A 17,847-nucleotide genomic window follows, 5' to 3' on the forward strand; every position below is an offset into this window, starting at 1 on the left:
GACTGTGACAACTGCTTGGTCGGCATCTCTTTTAATCCTCTCTGCTTTGATCAGGACTGCCTTCCCTGACACCAGCTTTGGAAGGCAGGTTTGGAGCTCCATCAGTCGACGATCACAATCTCGCCTCTCAGCAGGTGGAGCCCAGCGGTTCCATGTCTGGTGTGCCTGCTTAGCTTTCTTCACCAGTTCTTCTAGATGGTGGAGCATAAAATCATATGCCTCCAGCGGTGTATCAGGCTGAGTGGATGTGACGTTCTCACACGCCATTTCTGCTGATTTTAGAGCAAGGGTCAGTTCTTTTTCACCATATGATGTCCACAGTGTCTCTCTGATCAGGTGCTTCACCTCCTTCAACTTCTGCTCACATTCTTTCTCCGTTTTTTCGACGTCTGCTCTCTGTTGGCCCATCAGCTCCGGTGTGCCCTCTGCTTCACACTGCGTGATGTAGGCGGCCTCAAGCTCCTCGTTCGCGTCAATCACTTTGGAGCCCTCTACTGTGAGTCTCTTGAAGGTATCCTGCAGCTCCTCTACAGACATATCCATGTGGGTCCTTATTATATGGTTGGTGAGTCTGGAAAACAGTCTCTTTGCAGTGGTTCGCTCTATTTTCAGCTCTTCGAGTGACTTGGACTCAGCCATTCTGTTTTCTCGGTTGTTGATTGGACAGGCAAACGGTGTGAAATTTCCTCCAGGCCCCCAGGTGGAGTCTTCTCCGTCTTTGTGGTGAGCTTTTGTGGAGTCTTCACTGGTCAAGGCCGGTTTCTCTACTGGCCAGGCCGGTTTTTTACTGTCAAGTGTTCCTCTGACTGTGAGGTGTCCACACTTGAAAAAGACCAGACTTTGAATTTCACTCAACTTTATTTAGACCAACTAGTTTGATAGCTGGTAGGTAGCAGCAGGTAAAAAACCGATAGCCTGTCTTGTTCAAAGTCTTCCTCACAGTGGAAAAGTGCTTTGTTTGCCGTCCTCTCAGTATGTTGCACCCGAGTCAAATGACTGCTGCATGCATTTAAAGGTTTACTCGGCACGCCCACCCTTGATTGCTCTAATGTGGCTCACCTGGCAGGGCGGCGCACACCAGGCCGTGCTTAGTTGTTGATTGCACCCAAGGTCTAATCAGCGGCCATGGGTAAGCAGCAGCACCGAACAGGTAGAGGGCAGGAGGAGGAAAAGAGGAATAACAGCTACACCTACTAGGTCAGCGCGACAATATCCATGCTGCAGATTATATTCTTAATGCAATGGTACTGTTGATAATTATTTAACAATAGCAGTAAAATAATTTCCCTGCTCCACAAGGTCTATTGAACCATTGACTATTAACAAAAGTATTGCACAAAAGGTATTGCACAGTGAGGTGAAGAGGCACTACAGCTTAGTTGTTCCCCCCTCCTTTGTCCTCCTGTTTCCCCTCCCTCTCCCCTCCAGAGAGGAGTTAAACAGTCTGATGGCGTGTGGGACAAAGGAGTTTTTAAGTCTGTTAGTTCTTGTCTTGGGGAGAAGCAACCTGTCACTGAACAGACTCTTCTGATTGTTTATGGCCGTGTGCAGAGGATGCCTGGCATTGTCCATAATGTCCAGCAGTTTCTTTAATGTCCTTTTCTCTGCCACTGTCACCAGAGTGTCCAGCTTCATGCCGACCACAGAGCCAGCCTTCCTGATCAGTTTCTCCAGCCTGGATGAGTCCTCCTTTGCTGTGCTGCTCCCCCAGCACACCACAGCATAGAAAAGTACTCCAGCAACCACCATATGTAGTCTGGGTCAGATGTAATATGAATGCATGCTGGTGTTTCTGTCACATAAGTGCGTGACTCATCCTGTAGGCCTGATGTGCAGTCAGTGATTTCATTTATTTGGAGGATAATCGTCGGGGGATCAACCCTAAACCCGGTTTCATTCATGCGTGGTGGTGATCTCAGAGGATCGCGAGGTTTGTAAGACGGCGCAAACACTTGCAAACCTACCGTTACCTCTCATCCAACTATCCTCTTTTTCTTCTCTGGATTTCCACCTGCCCGGCTCGTCCTACACTCACAGAAATCAAGACTTGTCAGTGTAGGTTTGAGTCTAATTGACAGTTTCGTTCACGCTTCAGTGTTAAGGCTTTTGCGCCAATCCTCTCCCCTTCCCCGTTTTCATCGCTTTCATAATTGCCACCAACATAATGACACAGTTGCTGTGGCAACCATGTCTGTGTCTCTCTTCTCTCTCTCTCTCTTTCTCTCTCACACACGTACACAAACACACTTTGGATCTTCCCCTCACTTTACCGGCTGCTTTAAATTTTGCAAGTTTTCTTCCGTTTTTTCGGAGAAGCTTTTATACATTCTTATTTTCATTCGTTATATTTTTTTTTTTACTTCTTCGGGAAGAACATCAGTCAAATCCCTGGTCGACATTTTTTTCCCCGTTTATGTTTATTTATTATTTTTATCAGAGCCAGTAAAACGTATGCAGGCCTTCAGGGGCGCGCAACTAAAGATGGAAATTAAATGGAGGAGAGTAAAGATGAACGCCACCAGTTGAATGGGCCTATTGACCATCAGCGCCGAGCGGAGCGCGGAGTCTCATCAGCGCCTGTCTGATCGGCCAATCACAGCGTCCCCCCCCCCCCCCCACTGGTGGACCTCCGTGAGGCCAGTCGCAGTTTAGGCGGTGTAACCTATAGGCTATCGCGTGGAGACGATTAACTGAACCAGTCTTAGTCAGTTTCTAGATGGAGAAAGTGAGCCTGGCGGATATTTTGTTGGTGAAAAGCTTCACATTTTTGCGCACCTGACATGCGAATCCGGCTACTTTGCGTGCTGTCCGGGATAGTTACTCTGCAGGCTAACTTGTGCCGCACACCAGGCGGAAATTTCCGACGTAGTGTGTAGATGAAGTGCTTTGTCACATGTATCAGAAAATCTCAGAACATCTCGTTGTTCACCGACTCTCTCTCCCCTCCTCTCCCGCTCGCGTCCCCCCCCCCTTCGTCTTTCCGCCGTCATGATGGATTATCAATAGCCTGATGGAGACACAACAAGCGCGATCGAGATTTGCTGCACTTCTAAAACACACGGGCAATTAAAATAAGTGGCGCATCCAGCAACAGTTCACCATCTTCTGCTACAATAACAGGCTGCCATCTGAGAAACCGCTGAGATACAGTGCGCAGGCTCTTCCAGCGCTCCTCTTCAGCATCAAACCCCCCAGAGCAGCGCACAGGTAAGGCACGACATTATGCACCTTTTATTAATGCAACGCCAATTACGGAATTGCAATCAAAGCTGATTGATAAGTGCTCTGTGTGTTTGTGCGTGCATGAAAATTGAGTTTGGCATCAGTTTAGACGCATCCGCTGACCTGGAGGCTGTCAAACAAAAACATTTGAATGAAATCTGCGCCACACAAAACATCTGCGGGCTTTATTCCGCGAACACCTCTTTTCCCCCACCTCTTAATCACTTTAATCGACAAGTGGCAGCAAACTGCGACATTATAACCATATTGGTATTAAGAACACTGATATCACACGCACACACCGACTCATCCAGCCGGACTACACACACACCGGCACGGATACACCCACGCACTCTTAGCCTACTGATAGATGCAAGTCATGTCCATAACCCGCATGCTTGTTTGTTGCAAGTTGCAACTTATTAACACAATGAAGGATGTAGTGTAGTCTGAGGAGTCTGTCCACATCCGTTCGTCTGATGCAAAGTAAATGCGCAGCATATATTCGCCGGTGAGACCAAAAGCAGCCGCTGCTCCGCGCGGCTTTCGCTGCAATTAGACGTCTTTTTGCGCACACGCAACACACGACTTGTTTGCGCGATTTCTCCCCCCTCCCCCTAAAGGATTCACACCACAGTGCGTTTTGCAACAGCACGTCTAGAGGAAAAAAAAGGGGCCATTTTGTTTGATTTTTTTCAACAAACACCTGTTGAAATGATTGCATGCCCAGCCGTTTGCACAGCTCCTGCAGTGAAAGAGGCCCCAAGGTTCGTTTGCTTTGACACACTGACAAATCTAGGAATTTGGAGTTGTAAGTGATTGAGTTGTCCTCCCTCCTGTGGCCATGCAAGTCAGGGCTGCTTCCTCACACATGTGAATGTGTGCCTTTCACCCCTTTGGTACAGTTCTTCCTCTCTCCCTCCCTCTCTGCTGCATTGCTTCAGCACCACACTATACAGACATCTAGAGGACCAGATTTATGAATAATAGCAGGGGGGATTGTTTTTGTTTTTTTGCCATGGATCAGTCTTCTGTAGTTTAAATACATTCAGGGTGAAAATTTCAATGTTGGGCATCTGCATATGCACGTTTAGCAGGAGCGGTTTAAGGATTTGGTCAAAAAATCCTCATGAAGTGGAATGATTGAGAGCAGAGCACAGACATTACGGTGACGGGAGAGTTGGGCAGCGTTGGCGGATGACGGTGCGAGGCATCAAGTGTCATCGTGTTGAGAAGGAGACGTGCAGATGTGACTTTGAAATCTGGTTTGGCTAATGGGTGTAGATTGGATTCTACCTCCCTTCTCTTTCACTGCCTCTTTCACTCACACACAGACAGAGCTGCAGTGCTATTCTGAGAGAGTTAGCTGCCTCAACCCACGCACAGAATCTGAGAAAGAGAGAAAGGCAGAAAGAGGAAAAGGAGGGGAGCAAGAGGAATAAAGGAGAGAGGCAGAGACCGACTACGAGGGGGTTTACAGAATGCCAGCTTTATTCTCTCACATGCATGCATGTACACACTCGCACAGTAAAGGGTTTCTTTACTGTTTCACATTCTTTCCCTCTTACTCTTCCAACAGCGGTTGATTTGCAGTTCTGATTAGCACTTCTCTTCTCCTCTTGCGTGTGGCATGGACTGTGTTTGCAGATCTGTTTGGTGGTGCTGTTTGTGTGATGTGTTGTATTGGTAAGTGCTGGGAGAAATGTACTTGATTCTGTGCCACCCACACACCGCCCTCCCACTCATGGTCGTCTCTGCATCTATACCTCTGGCTCTTCCCGCTCGCCACAGTCTCTTTGCTCATTTAAATCCCTACCCAGCATTTATCCCTCTGCTCCCGTTCTCTATCACTGGCTTTTCAGGAGAGTGTTCCTCCTGCAACCAAACAGGCACACTAAAACACACGCACACACACTTGCAGCTTTCCACGATGCACATAGCGCATTTAATAAAAATAACTGTGGTGTGCGTGTGTGTACCCAAAATGATCACACACACTCACAAAGAGGGTCAGTAAGTGTGGAGAAGAGGTTGCAGAGCTGCTTTCTAATCTAATGTCTCTCATTTGTATTGCAGTGGACATTTGGCCAACGATTTTCCAGATTTGTCCGTACGTAAACCCGAAGACAGTTGTGGAAATCAAGCAGAACGCTTAGAAACGACAAGAAGGGGGGGGAAAAAAATCACCCGGAGAACTCCTTTGGAACATTAGTCAGTGGGAGAGCTGCTGTGCTTCGTGTTTCTCATTTTTCCTCCACTGAACTCTCCTCACAAGGTTAGAGGAGCATGTAACTGAAACAAGTGGAGCCCTCGGTGATTTCAGCATTCTGTCTCCCCCATCTGTGCCTACATTCTCTGCTACAGATAGGGACATTTTGATAATTACATATAATTATAATTTCTGTGGGAGACAGATCTGCCTCTGTCTATTATTGCCAACACCTCCAACACAATAACTTCACACATTTACATATTTCTCCACAAAAGTGATATTCTTTCAACATCGGAGACAAATCAGGAATAATTTTACTTAGAGAGACATGTCACACGGAGAAGCAATGTGCCATTCACTTCATATCTAATTAGCGACACAGTTGAGTGACACGGGCAACATTTTGTGCCTACAAGCTGAAGGCAGAGCACTTAAAATCATGACATTTGCCTCATTTGTGCAATGTATTTTACAGGCTGGGAGTCGTTTCTTTGCTTTATGATTACTCCCAATTTTCAGTGCTTGCGGTCTTCTAGCACTTAACCAGAGCCATTCTCATTATCACCCACAGCCCAGTCACAGTAACGGTCCGTGCCAGGCGAGTACTGAGCACAATAATCCAGCCATAGAAAAGACTGAGATAAAGTACACAGTGTATCTATAGATGTGATGGGTGCCGAGAACAGGCTAACGTGGAGATAATGCGGTACTCTATAGAAACTAGGCCACACTAATGGACAGTATTTATCAGTGGTGCAGTCATTTATTTCCATTTAATTGTTTACTATGGCAAAAAGTGCCGAATATATAAAAACAAAATAGATTTAATATCTTTTTCCTTTTTTTCCCCCCCCAGAAAGGATTTGCTTACAGGTTAAACAAGTGCCATTTCTGAATGTACGTAGTGCCAGGCTGTAAAAGGAATGAAGAGAACAGATAAACTTGTTTACATTTAACAAAAAACTGGCCATAGTCTATTCTTTAAGTGCCATCAGCGCAGGAATGTACAGGAATGCCATATTCTATTAAAAATACTTGCTCCTAACTTTGTGGTTGCAAAGCGTAATTTCACCCCTGGTAGTAAATGAGATGTTTGTTCTTTTGTTCAGTAGGGCATGTAGGATGAGGCATTAAGGACTAAAAGCATGAAGATTGTTTTCAATCTGTGCTTTTTACAAAACTGCATCCATTTGAGTGTTCTCGAATCGAGAGGGGTTTTTAGAGGGCAAGAGATGAAGTCATTACACTTTCAGAGCTCCCTTCTAACAGGAAATTAAAAACATTTTAATACCATTATCACCAATTATTGAAACTTACAAAAACATTTTGATACTGTTTGTACAGTTTTTTTATTTTTATTGTTCCCGACCTTTTCTATTATTATAACACCTTATAAATACGAACAACACAAAAAATTTCAGATTTCATCAGCCAGCATTAGTGAATGAAACTCCAGTACCCAGTACATGCTGAATGCATCACATGCCAATTTAGTGGGTTAAACTGCAGAAGTGGATACACCGTTGCAACTGCATTGACTCAATAAAAAAAAAATAGATGTCTTAGTCATGTAAAAATGCCGCCCACCACCAATCTCCGAGTCCTCGCTGTCTCCCTCCTCTCCCTCCTCACTGCCCCTCTTGCTACCGTCGTGGAGGCCTCTCCGTCCCCACCTCCTCAGCACCTAGACCGATCAGGGAGACCGTTCACGGAGGAGCCCGACACTGGTTCCAGCTCCTCGCTCATACTCCTCGCCATCCAGGCCAACCTCAGGCCAGCTGCTCTCCAAGGAAGGACAAAAACTCCAGAAACGCTCCCAGAAACCGCAGAGGAAGTTCTAGAGACTCCTCCGAGACCCCTGCCCCAGGTAATGTTCCCCAAGAATGTAACTTCAGCAGAGGCCCTCGCACCTCCTCTAGGTGCAGCCCAGGTGGCACCTGTAATGGATGTATGGGTGGATGGATGCAGAGGATATTACGATGTAATGGGACACTTTGACAGCGCTTTCAACTGTTCCAAGGACACATTCATCTATTGCTGCGGAACCTGCCACTACCGCTTCTGCTGTCCAGACCGAAGTCGCCAACTGGACCAGGACAACTGTAACAACTACGACTCTCCGGACTGGGCCAAGCCACAGACGGAGCCCATGATTACACCAGATGACTTAGGTGACCCAGACTTTGATCCACTGAAGCAGCAGAGCCACAACACGGGCTTTGTCATCGGTGGCGTGGTTGTGTTTATGGTGGCTGTCGCAGTAGGCATCAAGGTGGTCTTCAACAAGGTGCAACAGGAAGCCAACCAAAGGGACCTGAACATGCCCAGGTGAGGCTTACACGTTTTTGTTTTTTTTTTTAATTTCATCACACCTCATTGCTGAATTCAGTACTTCATTTTGATGTATGAATATTGTAATGAAATTAGGTTTTCAGGACTCCATAAATGGCCTACATTCATCATTCTGGGCCCAGAAAAATGTTATTAGTCATCAGCTGAAACATATTTGATCTTCATCGAGTGACTGCTGCGGAAATCGTGGCTGTTTTGATTTCCTCTTGGCTTTCTTATCTCATATATGGGCCGTCGTCTTGGCAATAAAGATGGGTCTTTTGGTGTTTTTACTAGTTGCATCAGTCATGGAAGATGACAGTTGTAGACCAAAACGAAGTGTTGGTTGATCCCCTCAGGGAAGCCCTGCATGTTATTTTGGTTTCACATTTTCCATATTTATTCATCATTGTACTTAAATTAACCGCACAGTTAACTGGTGATTATAACCGGTGTAAACCCTAATGTCCGACCACAAGATTAACATTCACATTTATTTATATTTAAGCATTCATCCTCACATAGATGGCTGATATGTTGCTTATTTGCAATCCAAAAACAGCATTCATGGGAGGAAGAATTTAGTGCCTATACCCTGTTGCCATTTTTATCTCATGTTTCCTTTATTGCTTTTTTTATGGCATCTTTAGAGCTCTGGTGGACATGTTGCGGCACCAGTCGAGCCCAGTCCAGCAGGATGAGAGAAACAACAGCGTGGCTCTGGCTGTAGGAGATGGCCAGGGGACACTGGGGAGACCGCCGAAAAATCTCTACGCCCCCGGGCTGCCCAGCAAAGACAACAGATGTGAGAGTCTAGGGCTCGTAGCGCGTTAGTGAATAGCACGATCAGAGGTGCACTTTTGTAACAGCATCCTCTCTTTATGCAGAGGCACTTTGTGCTCGTCACGTCTGTAAATGGATGCAGCTTTTTTTTTCTGTGTTCCTCCATCAAGATGTCTTTATGAGAGAGAATAAATTAAGAATTTTCAGTAGTGATGTGCTAAAAAATGAATCTTTAACCTCGGTAATTTCTCTGCGAGGGCCATGGTCATTTATAAATGATTCTTTTGGGGTCCTCTGTGTCTCTAATTCTCCACTTCAATATTAAAGTAGTTAATTGCACAAGAATGTGGAGATGGGTGCTTATGTGATCATGTGAAAATGAATTGATTTAGGTAGATACGCACGTAAAGTTTCCTTATTCCTTTTAGTTGAAGACACCGCTCAACTGCCTGACATCCATTTTGTGAGCTGATTACTTCATGTTCTTTTCACTTACAGTGGGCAATTTGCAACACAATTTCATCCACTCATCAGGCTCCAGTCCCAAGCACACTGCAACTATCGGTAAGGCAGCTGATGAAAGCCGGGCTCCCATGTAAATTGCATGTAATCACTTGGATGCTTCATTTACTTCATTCAGCTTCGTTTGGAGCTCAAAAGTAGACTCATTCATTTCAACAATAATAATGATTATCATATTTTTGGTTGCTTGTGTTAGTGCTGAAAGCAAGTTCAAATCTGTCGCTTTCAGTGAATGTTAGAAGATTCACACTCTGCTATGTGCATCGCGCTATATCCAGAGGAGCAAATCTCATTTAACACACCGTCGTCTTCTCCCTTTGGTCTCTGCAGAACGCACACCTCGGATGAACAATGCTCAGCTGGCAGCTGGAGGCACCCTGCTCTCCAGTAAGCACAACAACACCAAATCGCAGCCTTCCTTCCACCACTCCCTGCACAACCTGGCCCAGCTGCCGCCCTCGTACGAGAGCGCCACCAAGCCTGAGCTCAACAGATACTCCTCACTCAAACGGCTCGGTGAGTATCGCGCTTTTCCAGGAATGAGACATGTTCCGTCTAAGCTGCGCTCCCCTTATGCTGCTTTTTCTGCAGCTGTTTCGTAAGTGCTGAAGCAGAGCGACACTCTTGACACGGGTGCTGTGAAATGCACGATGCATCATTATGTGCTCATGCTATTTACTGTGGTGATAAACAATTCAGAGAACTTTTGTTTGGCTTGCAGAGAAAGGTCTTGACGAGTACTCATCTGGGTACTGCACCACCAAGCGCCGGCCTCACACAGCCCAGCCGGCCCTGCAGTCGTCTCAGCACCACCTCCACTGGGGTGGAGACTACACCCTCAGCGGGCGAGGGACCCTCCCCAGACATGCGGCTCGGCCCTGGATCCCACCGCCACCTTCTGGCATGCCTGCTTCACCCACTCCCAATCCTTACCCTTTGGATCCCCCAGAGCCCCAGCACAACCCCAACTACGACACTCTCTCCAAGCCTCCGAGAAAAGTTAAGTCCACCGACCAGCTGCTCAACATGGGTGATGTCCCTGGAAACACCGGGACTCTGTCCCGGCTCTCCAAGAACCAGCAACACCAGTACTACAAAGCCATGGCTGCCTCCAATAAGAACTCCAACACGCAGACGCTCACCAGGAAGACCCAGGACAGACAGGACAGACAGGACAGGCAGGACAGGCAGGAGAGACAGGACAGGCAGGACAGGCAGGAGAGACAGGAGAGACAGGAACGGCTGCTCATGTCCCCAGACCATTTGGAGGAGAGGATGGGCGTTGGTGGGATGGGTGTTGTAGATCCGTACGCCCACACGGGAAGCGGGATCGTCCCCACCCTGCCTCGCCAGCAGAAGGCCCAGTCCCAGCAGAACGTCTGTGCAACGCCTTCCCTCGACCGGCACCACATGATCAAGATGAACTCTCATCCCACGTCCGGACGGGAGCAGGAGAGGACCACGCCTATGACGGGGCACATGAGCGGGGGCATGGGCTGGGCTGGGGAGGGGCCCGGAACCGGAGTAGTCATGGGAACGGGAACACTAGGAGGCCACAGCGCCCGGAGGATGGCTTTCGCAGCAAAACGGCAGAACACAATTGAGCAGCTACATTTCATTCCCGGAGGGGGCGGTGGGGGGTCAGCAGGGAGCGGGGGAGGAGGCAGTCAGGGGATCAGGACGGGGAGTAAAAATGAGGTGACGGTGTGAGGTCAGTGCCTAATGTAGAGTTTAGATTAAAGGGACAGGAATATATCACCCTTCTGCATTTAACTATTAGACATTCAGCTACAAGAAATACAACTAGAAGTATAAAGTATTGTAACAGTATAATGTGTTTAGGCTATTCAAATTAGTGTTATCTTGTAATTAAATAGCTTAAATATGACTTACTTATAAAAACTAAAAATTAGGTAGGGGACATCTGTTCCAGTTATGTGATAGCCTACATCAGCCATATTTTGTATCTGAATTTGCCGCATTGCCATATACAGAGGTGCCATTACTTGTAGAAGGACTGACTGGGAGGGTGAAATAAAACCAACAGAAATGCCGTTCATACTTTAGTTTTTATATATTTTTTTCAAAAAGTACTCAGGAGCCATATTAGATAGGAAACCAGATGATATTAATGAAAAAACAGGGTAAAGGAAGCGGAGGCCTGTGTGGAATATCCTGTCACAGAATTTCAAAGAACTGAGCCAACTACCTGGACTGCCACTCCGCTCGGTCCTCACCGACGAAAATTTATTAAACTGACTCTCAGATGAGGAGCCCGGTGGACCGGACGAGGCTGAATGATGAACTGTGCGCCTGTTGAACTCTTCTGCACCGACCTCGTGCTGACTTAGTGAGACAGAACTGATTTTTTCTTTCTTGCTTCCTGTATAACCTAGAGGACAAGACGGGCTCTGTTTCTGAGCGACACGCAGCAGTCTGACACAACGCCACCACCCGACAGGAACTGAGGACGTATCCACATTACTGATCTGATTCCATGGGTTGCCTACTTTTCCATGTGACCTTAGATTAAACCTCCAGAGGAACTCACAATCTCATTACTGTTACACTACGGGAGCGTAAGCTGATATAAGATTATGGGTGAGTTTTTCTCAATGTTTTCATCTATAGATCAGGACCTACCTGTTTGAAAAAAATAAAAACAACGGGCTACCAAATATTATAGAGCCATCAGTCACGGCGTTCCAAAAATTCTTGACATACACATACAAAATCAAGAGATAAAAGAACAGACGTATGTGTTCAGTTTACCAATAAAGAGGCAACTCGCTCTAACGAAGAGCAGAGGCTTCTCCACAGAGCACAAACGATAGACCATGACGCAGAGGTTGCACTTACACAACTGTCCTTACAAGCCATTTATGGAGATACAAAGAAAATCCCACACAGGAAGCTGGTCTGACAATCACCATTTAATTATTATCACCAGGTGACAAGTTATTAAAAAGTCAGCAACATTTTGTACAGACAGAAGGATTGGCTTCAGAGCAAGCCGAAACCCTCAGAGTCAAGAGCGAGGGCGACCTGAGGTCCTCTCCTGAGCGGCTCCAGTGTGCCATACAAGAGACTCGGATGGTTAGGAAGCCCTTCCCATCTTCAAGACAAAGACCTTGCTGTATCATAACGCACTTCAGCCAGTATGAAAAAAAAAAAACAGAAACGGAAAAAAAAAAATCTTCATCAATAACAACGCTTTTCAATACTAAGGGCTATCCTATATACTGTAGTATGTGATATCTGTGGTCCATATAAAATGCTATCTCTTTCTATTGATTTTGTGTTGATATTGTCATGATGTATTAAGTATTAATGTGTACAAAAAAACAAGAGAAATTTAAGCACAGTTCAACGAGAATCAGAGACTAAACTTTGCACAAATCTAGCCCCTGATATTTGCACCAGATACAAGCACACTTTGTATCGTGTCCTCAAGGTTTACATTCTGTACAAGCACGGCTGAACGTGTGACCAATCAATGGAAGGTATTATACTGAGAGAGGATTTTCTTTTTTCTTTTGCTTTTTTTAAACAGAAATCGTCGGTAATAACGCCGATCAAAGAACGAACTTGCACCGGCTTTCTTTTCTTTTTTCTTTTTCTTTGTGTTCAGTCATGTGGAAAAGCTACAGAGATGAAATGCTGATAAACAGAAACACATTTGGACAATCTTCCTACACACAGTGCTAAATGTAGTTGTTATGAATATGATGGAGTGTTATTATTAATAATTATTATAACTGTTATGGTTATTATTAACAATTATCTTACGATGTGATGTTCTTTTACTTGGTGGGATTTAAGTGTTTATTGTTTTTAGATAACTAGCATTCTCGCGACTAGTTGGTTTTTCATACATCTGGTCATAAACTCGAGTTTTTAAGACATTCCAAATCTTGATGCATGCCAGCTCCATTTCATTGAGAGGCATTTTTACAGGATGCCTGGATTTTAGGGTCATTGATGCCTTTATGGCCATTTTTCCAGCTGTATGTACTGTGCCTAGACATCGGCCTTATGACTTCTTGATCTTAAGTGATTACTTAGGTTTCCACTCTGGTATTGAATAATCTGCAGCCTTCTAAACGTACGCGTAGATGACGGCGAGGGATAGATGAGTTTGGGATCGGCCAGAAGTGATTTTAACATCACACACAGTCTGCTATCTCCTCTGCGGCAGCCTGCCCCAGTAACTTAAAAATGGGTTGTACACGCTGAACCCATGATGCCATAATGTATGTATGTATCGAATGAATGTTTATTACACAGGTTGGAGACAAAACAGGCGTCTAATGGAAACCTGATTGCTTTGAGTGCAGTGTCTTTTTCAGGGAAATAGGACAGGTGACATACAGTAGTGTTAGACTTTTTTAATAGAGCCACAAAAGGTCTGTAGCAAAGTCTGTAATATCTCACAAGCCATATCCATCGAAGCTCATTATCACAATTTTATAAATGGTTAATCTAATTTGTGCAAGTATTGTATTTTGTATAGCTAGTACAATCAGAATATTTTAAGTGATCTCTTCGGCATTAATTTGAAGATTCAGAAAAATTCTGTGTTAGTATTTAATGATCTGTACAGTGCCAAACTCATAACATTTTGTTGTCTTTTTATCGTCACACCCTCCTAGATGGCCACAGGGGTTATTTACTTTTTTCACAGAGGAGAGCGAATAGACAGCCGAGTGAAGCTGAAAAGCTCCTTTTCAGAAGGAAATGAATGAATATGATGTGTGTTTTTAGCCATTATGAATTCATTTAGAGTGCGGATTCTTTAATGGCCATCTGAAGCGGACAGGGACAGTGTCCAGTATTGGGGGAAAAAAAACAATTCATGGATTAATTTTGACGCCTATAAATTTCGAAACGGCCCTTTTGTTATTGTTTAATGCATTGATCCCCTTGGATACGACAGTGACTTACAAAGAATTTGTATAATAAAGTTGGTGGGAAAAAAAACTGTGATTCTTTTCTTGCGTTAATGCTCGTCTTTTCAACTCTTCTGTCTGGGTGAATTCAGGACTTCACCTGCACCATACTTTAAAGTGCTTCCCAACTTTTTCTTTTGTCATTAAATCATAAGAAAAAAAAAAACTCCATTCCCAGTCATCTCAGCATGGGACATGTTAAAGATGAGCAGCATTCAGTTTCCTTGTAAATACATTAACACCGTAAACCGAGTTATCAGCATCGCACTTGGGTTTCAAATGATACTTTATTAATCCCCGAGGTAAACATTGTTCCTCTGCATTTCAAAGCACTTCATAATACCTACAAACACCCTCGAGTGCCTGTTTTCTCAAACCTATTTAAGACTTAGCAATATATCACATTGACGTGTGTGCTCACTGGGTGCACAATGAAATCATATCTAAGCCAAGGTGTGAATAATGAGCTCTGTAGTTTAGATAAACGAGCTACTTTTCAGTTGTTTTCAGAGCTCTTACCTGCACGAACGTCTTAATAGTGCAATATAAAAACAGTCTCCGACGATGAAAATGTCAAGTGTGTTATTATCATAAACAATATCTGCTCTGACATATTTACAGTATAATATTGGACTATATATTATATAACTGCGACAGATTATTGTTTCTCACGTAAAATCTGCATGTAACTAGTAACCTGATCAAATCTAGTGGAGTAGAAATAAAACACTGCTATGGAAGCTTGCTTCTGTCACTGAAGTGTATTTATTTATTGATTTGTAACAATCTGTGAGTCAAACTTTTAGGATAATAACCAGATCTGACACCAGTGGCTTGCTCAGCATCAGTATGTTAATAAATATGGGTTATCATAACAGTAATCATAAGGCAAACTGGTGTTTTATAAGGAGTCAAACTAAAAGCGCCTCCTATATTTGGAAAAAAAAGGCCCTTTTAGTGTTCAGTAGGTTAGTGAGCACACAGACTGGTTGTATAATAAAATCCCATATCATCTGCCTGTGAGATGTTATATAAGTTGCAGTATGGCTATGCAGTGCTACTGGGAGCGGACAACTGCACTTTTAAATAAAATGAAAAAGGTGGAATTGTTTTCGTATAATTTACAGCTCGAGATCGTCTGGGCTGCAAAGTTATATCACTGCTGGACGTGCTGGATTCCTATGGTGAAACAAGGGCTCCGCAGCTCATATTTAAAACCTCCTGTGAATACATTTATTGCACTGAGATGTATGAAGGGGCAGATAACAGCCACCGTGCTGACACAGAAATAATTCTTGCAGGGGCTACACAAGAGGGCACAAAAATGATTATGTTTGATTTAAGCACTATCTGCCTCTGATGCGTCAGAGTCGTAGTTTGCACATTTCACCACCAGGAGGTTCAGTGGCTCCAGGATGAGCTGTGCAAGAAGGCTTTGCTCAGACTGTAACTCACCCTTAAAGCTATTTCTGTTGCTTTACACGGGACTGACAAAAACAAAACACAGAACATAATATCATCTGACTGTTTGTAGATATCAGTAAATGCACTGCCCAAACTGTCCAACGCCTCTCAAAACTCATATTAACACACCATAAACAAGTACCTGTGAAAAGGTTTGAACACTGTGACTCACTCATTTTTCTTCCTTTATTTTTACTGTTTCCAAAAACAGTTACATGTGCATATTAGGTATGCAGGAATGAAAAGAAACAAAAATATGTTTCATATTTTGTTTACATCTTCAAAGTTTCAAAGTCACTACTGTTTGTCTTTATCAGTTTTTTCACATTTGGCTATGTCTGCTTCAGATCATCACCTGGAGGCTTTGCAGGTGTTGAAAGCATTCCCACTGGTGGCTTTTCAGGTGCCATTCAATTAATTCCAAAGCATCTCAGCTAGTTTTAGGTCACATGACTGTAGAGGTCATCTCATGGGCCACCCAATCACTGTTCATGGTCAAACAGACCTTGTAGAGCCTGCACGTGTGATCTGAATCACTCTATTTAAAAGATATTTAAATTATAGTTCCACTCCTTCAAAATTTAGTGAGAAAACTACTCATACAGATATTTTCTGTTTCCATTGTTCTTTATGTCCAGTCCTCTTGTTGCTTGTCCCAAGCAATTCTCTTAATTGCTCTCCTTCAGCAGTAGTTTCTGTGGAGCAATTTATCTCTAATTCACGCAAAGAGTTGATGCTGATGTGGTTTTCCTACTTCAGCACTGGGAACCATTGATGTGGGATCTAATCTGAGGTGGTGTTAATTGGTGACTTCTCAGGTTGGTAACTCTAATGAGCTTTGCTGCTCCAACAGACTCAACAGCTCTTGCTCTTCTTCCTCTTTGATGGGGAGATTCACATAAAAGACAGTTTCTTCACAGCGGTTGATGGTTTTTGCAACTGCGATCGAAACTTGCAGAGTTAAAAAATAGATTCTCTTTACTAAGCTGAGTCATAATACGGACTTCTACAGTACTCACATGACGACATTTGCTGTATATGAGCTCTATCTCAGCACAGCACACCTGATGATCTCGAATACACAAAGATGGCAAGAAAAAGATAACCTGAAAACACATCCAATAATGTCTGAAGCTAACTACAGTGCATTTTGTAGCACTATGTACTGTAGTGTATTCTGTGACATATGTCAACCTGAGTCATTTCAGTTTTAATCTGCACTGCAACAGCAAACATTGTAAAAACAGTAAAAAATATATATTGTTTCCTATAAATGATGAGAAGTTAACGAGGAGCTAGATAAATTTACATTAATATCTAAACTGCAAACACTGATCATAAGAGATTCTTTGCTCAGTTTTAACCACACTGGTTAAAACTGTTAAAACCCAGAGAGGCGTGAAATTACTCACCCCTCTTGTGACTTGGATAACTGAATCAATTGAAAAGAATAATAAAATGATTATTTAGTCTGAGGATGTGCTTCCTAAGTCACTGTTTTGCACAGATTTGGTAACTACTAAACATTATTAAATAGCTTAGTTACCCCCGACCTATTGTTGGCAATCAAACACTGAACTGTGTTGTGCAGATTTGTTGTTGAGATAGAGGGAAAAAATGCCTTTAAGACGTATTTACTCAGTATACAGTCAGTTATTTGACTCTGCCAAGCTTACAGCTGCAGATCTATTAAACTGCAAGCTGACTGTATTGAATTACATTACATTTTAATTATATAGTGCCAAATCACAACAACAATTAACTCAAAATGCTTTATATTTTTAAGGTAAAGATGGTACAATAATACAATAAAATACAGAGACAACCCCAACAATCACATAATTCCTTATGAGCAAGTGCTTTGGCGACAATGGGATGGAAAAACTCACTTTTAACAGGAAGAAACCTCCAGCAGAGGAGTGTGTAAACACATAGTGAGTGAAGAAAGTGACTGAAGGAGAAACACTCATGGTGCATCATGGAAATCCCCCAGCAGCCTAGACCTATTTCAGCGTAACTAATGGAGGATTCAGGATCTAGCCCTAAATATATGCTTCATTAAAGAGGAAAGCTTTAAGCCTGATCTTAATAGTAGCAATAGTGTGGGGCCTGAAAGCTGAAGCTGAGTTCTACTTTTAAACACCCTAAGAATCACAAATAAGCCTGGAATCTGAGAGCAAAGTATTTAAAGAACCACCTCTTGCAGGTATTAATCATCAGCAGCAGTACAGCTTTTATACACCTTAATACACATCCAGACAAATTAGGTAAAACACTGGACTGCTCCTGTTAGGGGTCACCACTTCAGTTCACCTCCCTCCATCTTACCCTAACCCTAGCATCCCCTTCTGTCACCCTCTACAT

General features: G+C 43.7%; 1 protein-coding gene across 1 annotated transcript; it reads left to right on the forward strand.

The window, feature by feature from the left end:
* The first annotated feature begins 2,251 nt into the window (after nt 1-2,251).
* shisa7a (shisa family member 7a) lies at nt 2,252-14,179 on the forward strand. Its single transcript, XM_004541152.5, has 6 exons — nt 2,252-3,207; nt 5,299-7,762; nt 8,416-8,570; nt 9,047-9,112; nt 9,401-9,586; nt 9,792-14,179. The coding sequence occupies exons 2-6, from the start codon at nt 7,011-7,013 to the stop codon at nt 10,778-10,780; spliced, it is 2,148 nt and encodes a 715-aa protein (XP_004541209.3). The 5' UTR covers nt 2,252-3,207; nt 5,299-7,010; the 3' UTR covers nt 10,781-14,179.
* The last annotated feature ends 3,668 nt before the right edge of the window (nt 14,180-17,847 follow it).

This window comes from Maylandia zebra, linkage group LG11, assembly GCF_041146795.1.
Source record: "Maylandia zebra isolate NMK-2024a linkage group LG11, Mzebra_GT3a, whole genome shotgun sequence".
Lineage (NCBI taxonomy): Eukaryota > Metazoa > Chordata > Actinopteri > Cichliformes > Cichlidae > Maylandia > Maylandia zebra.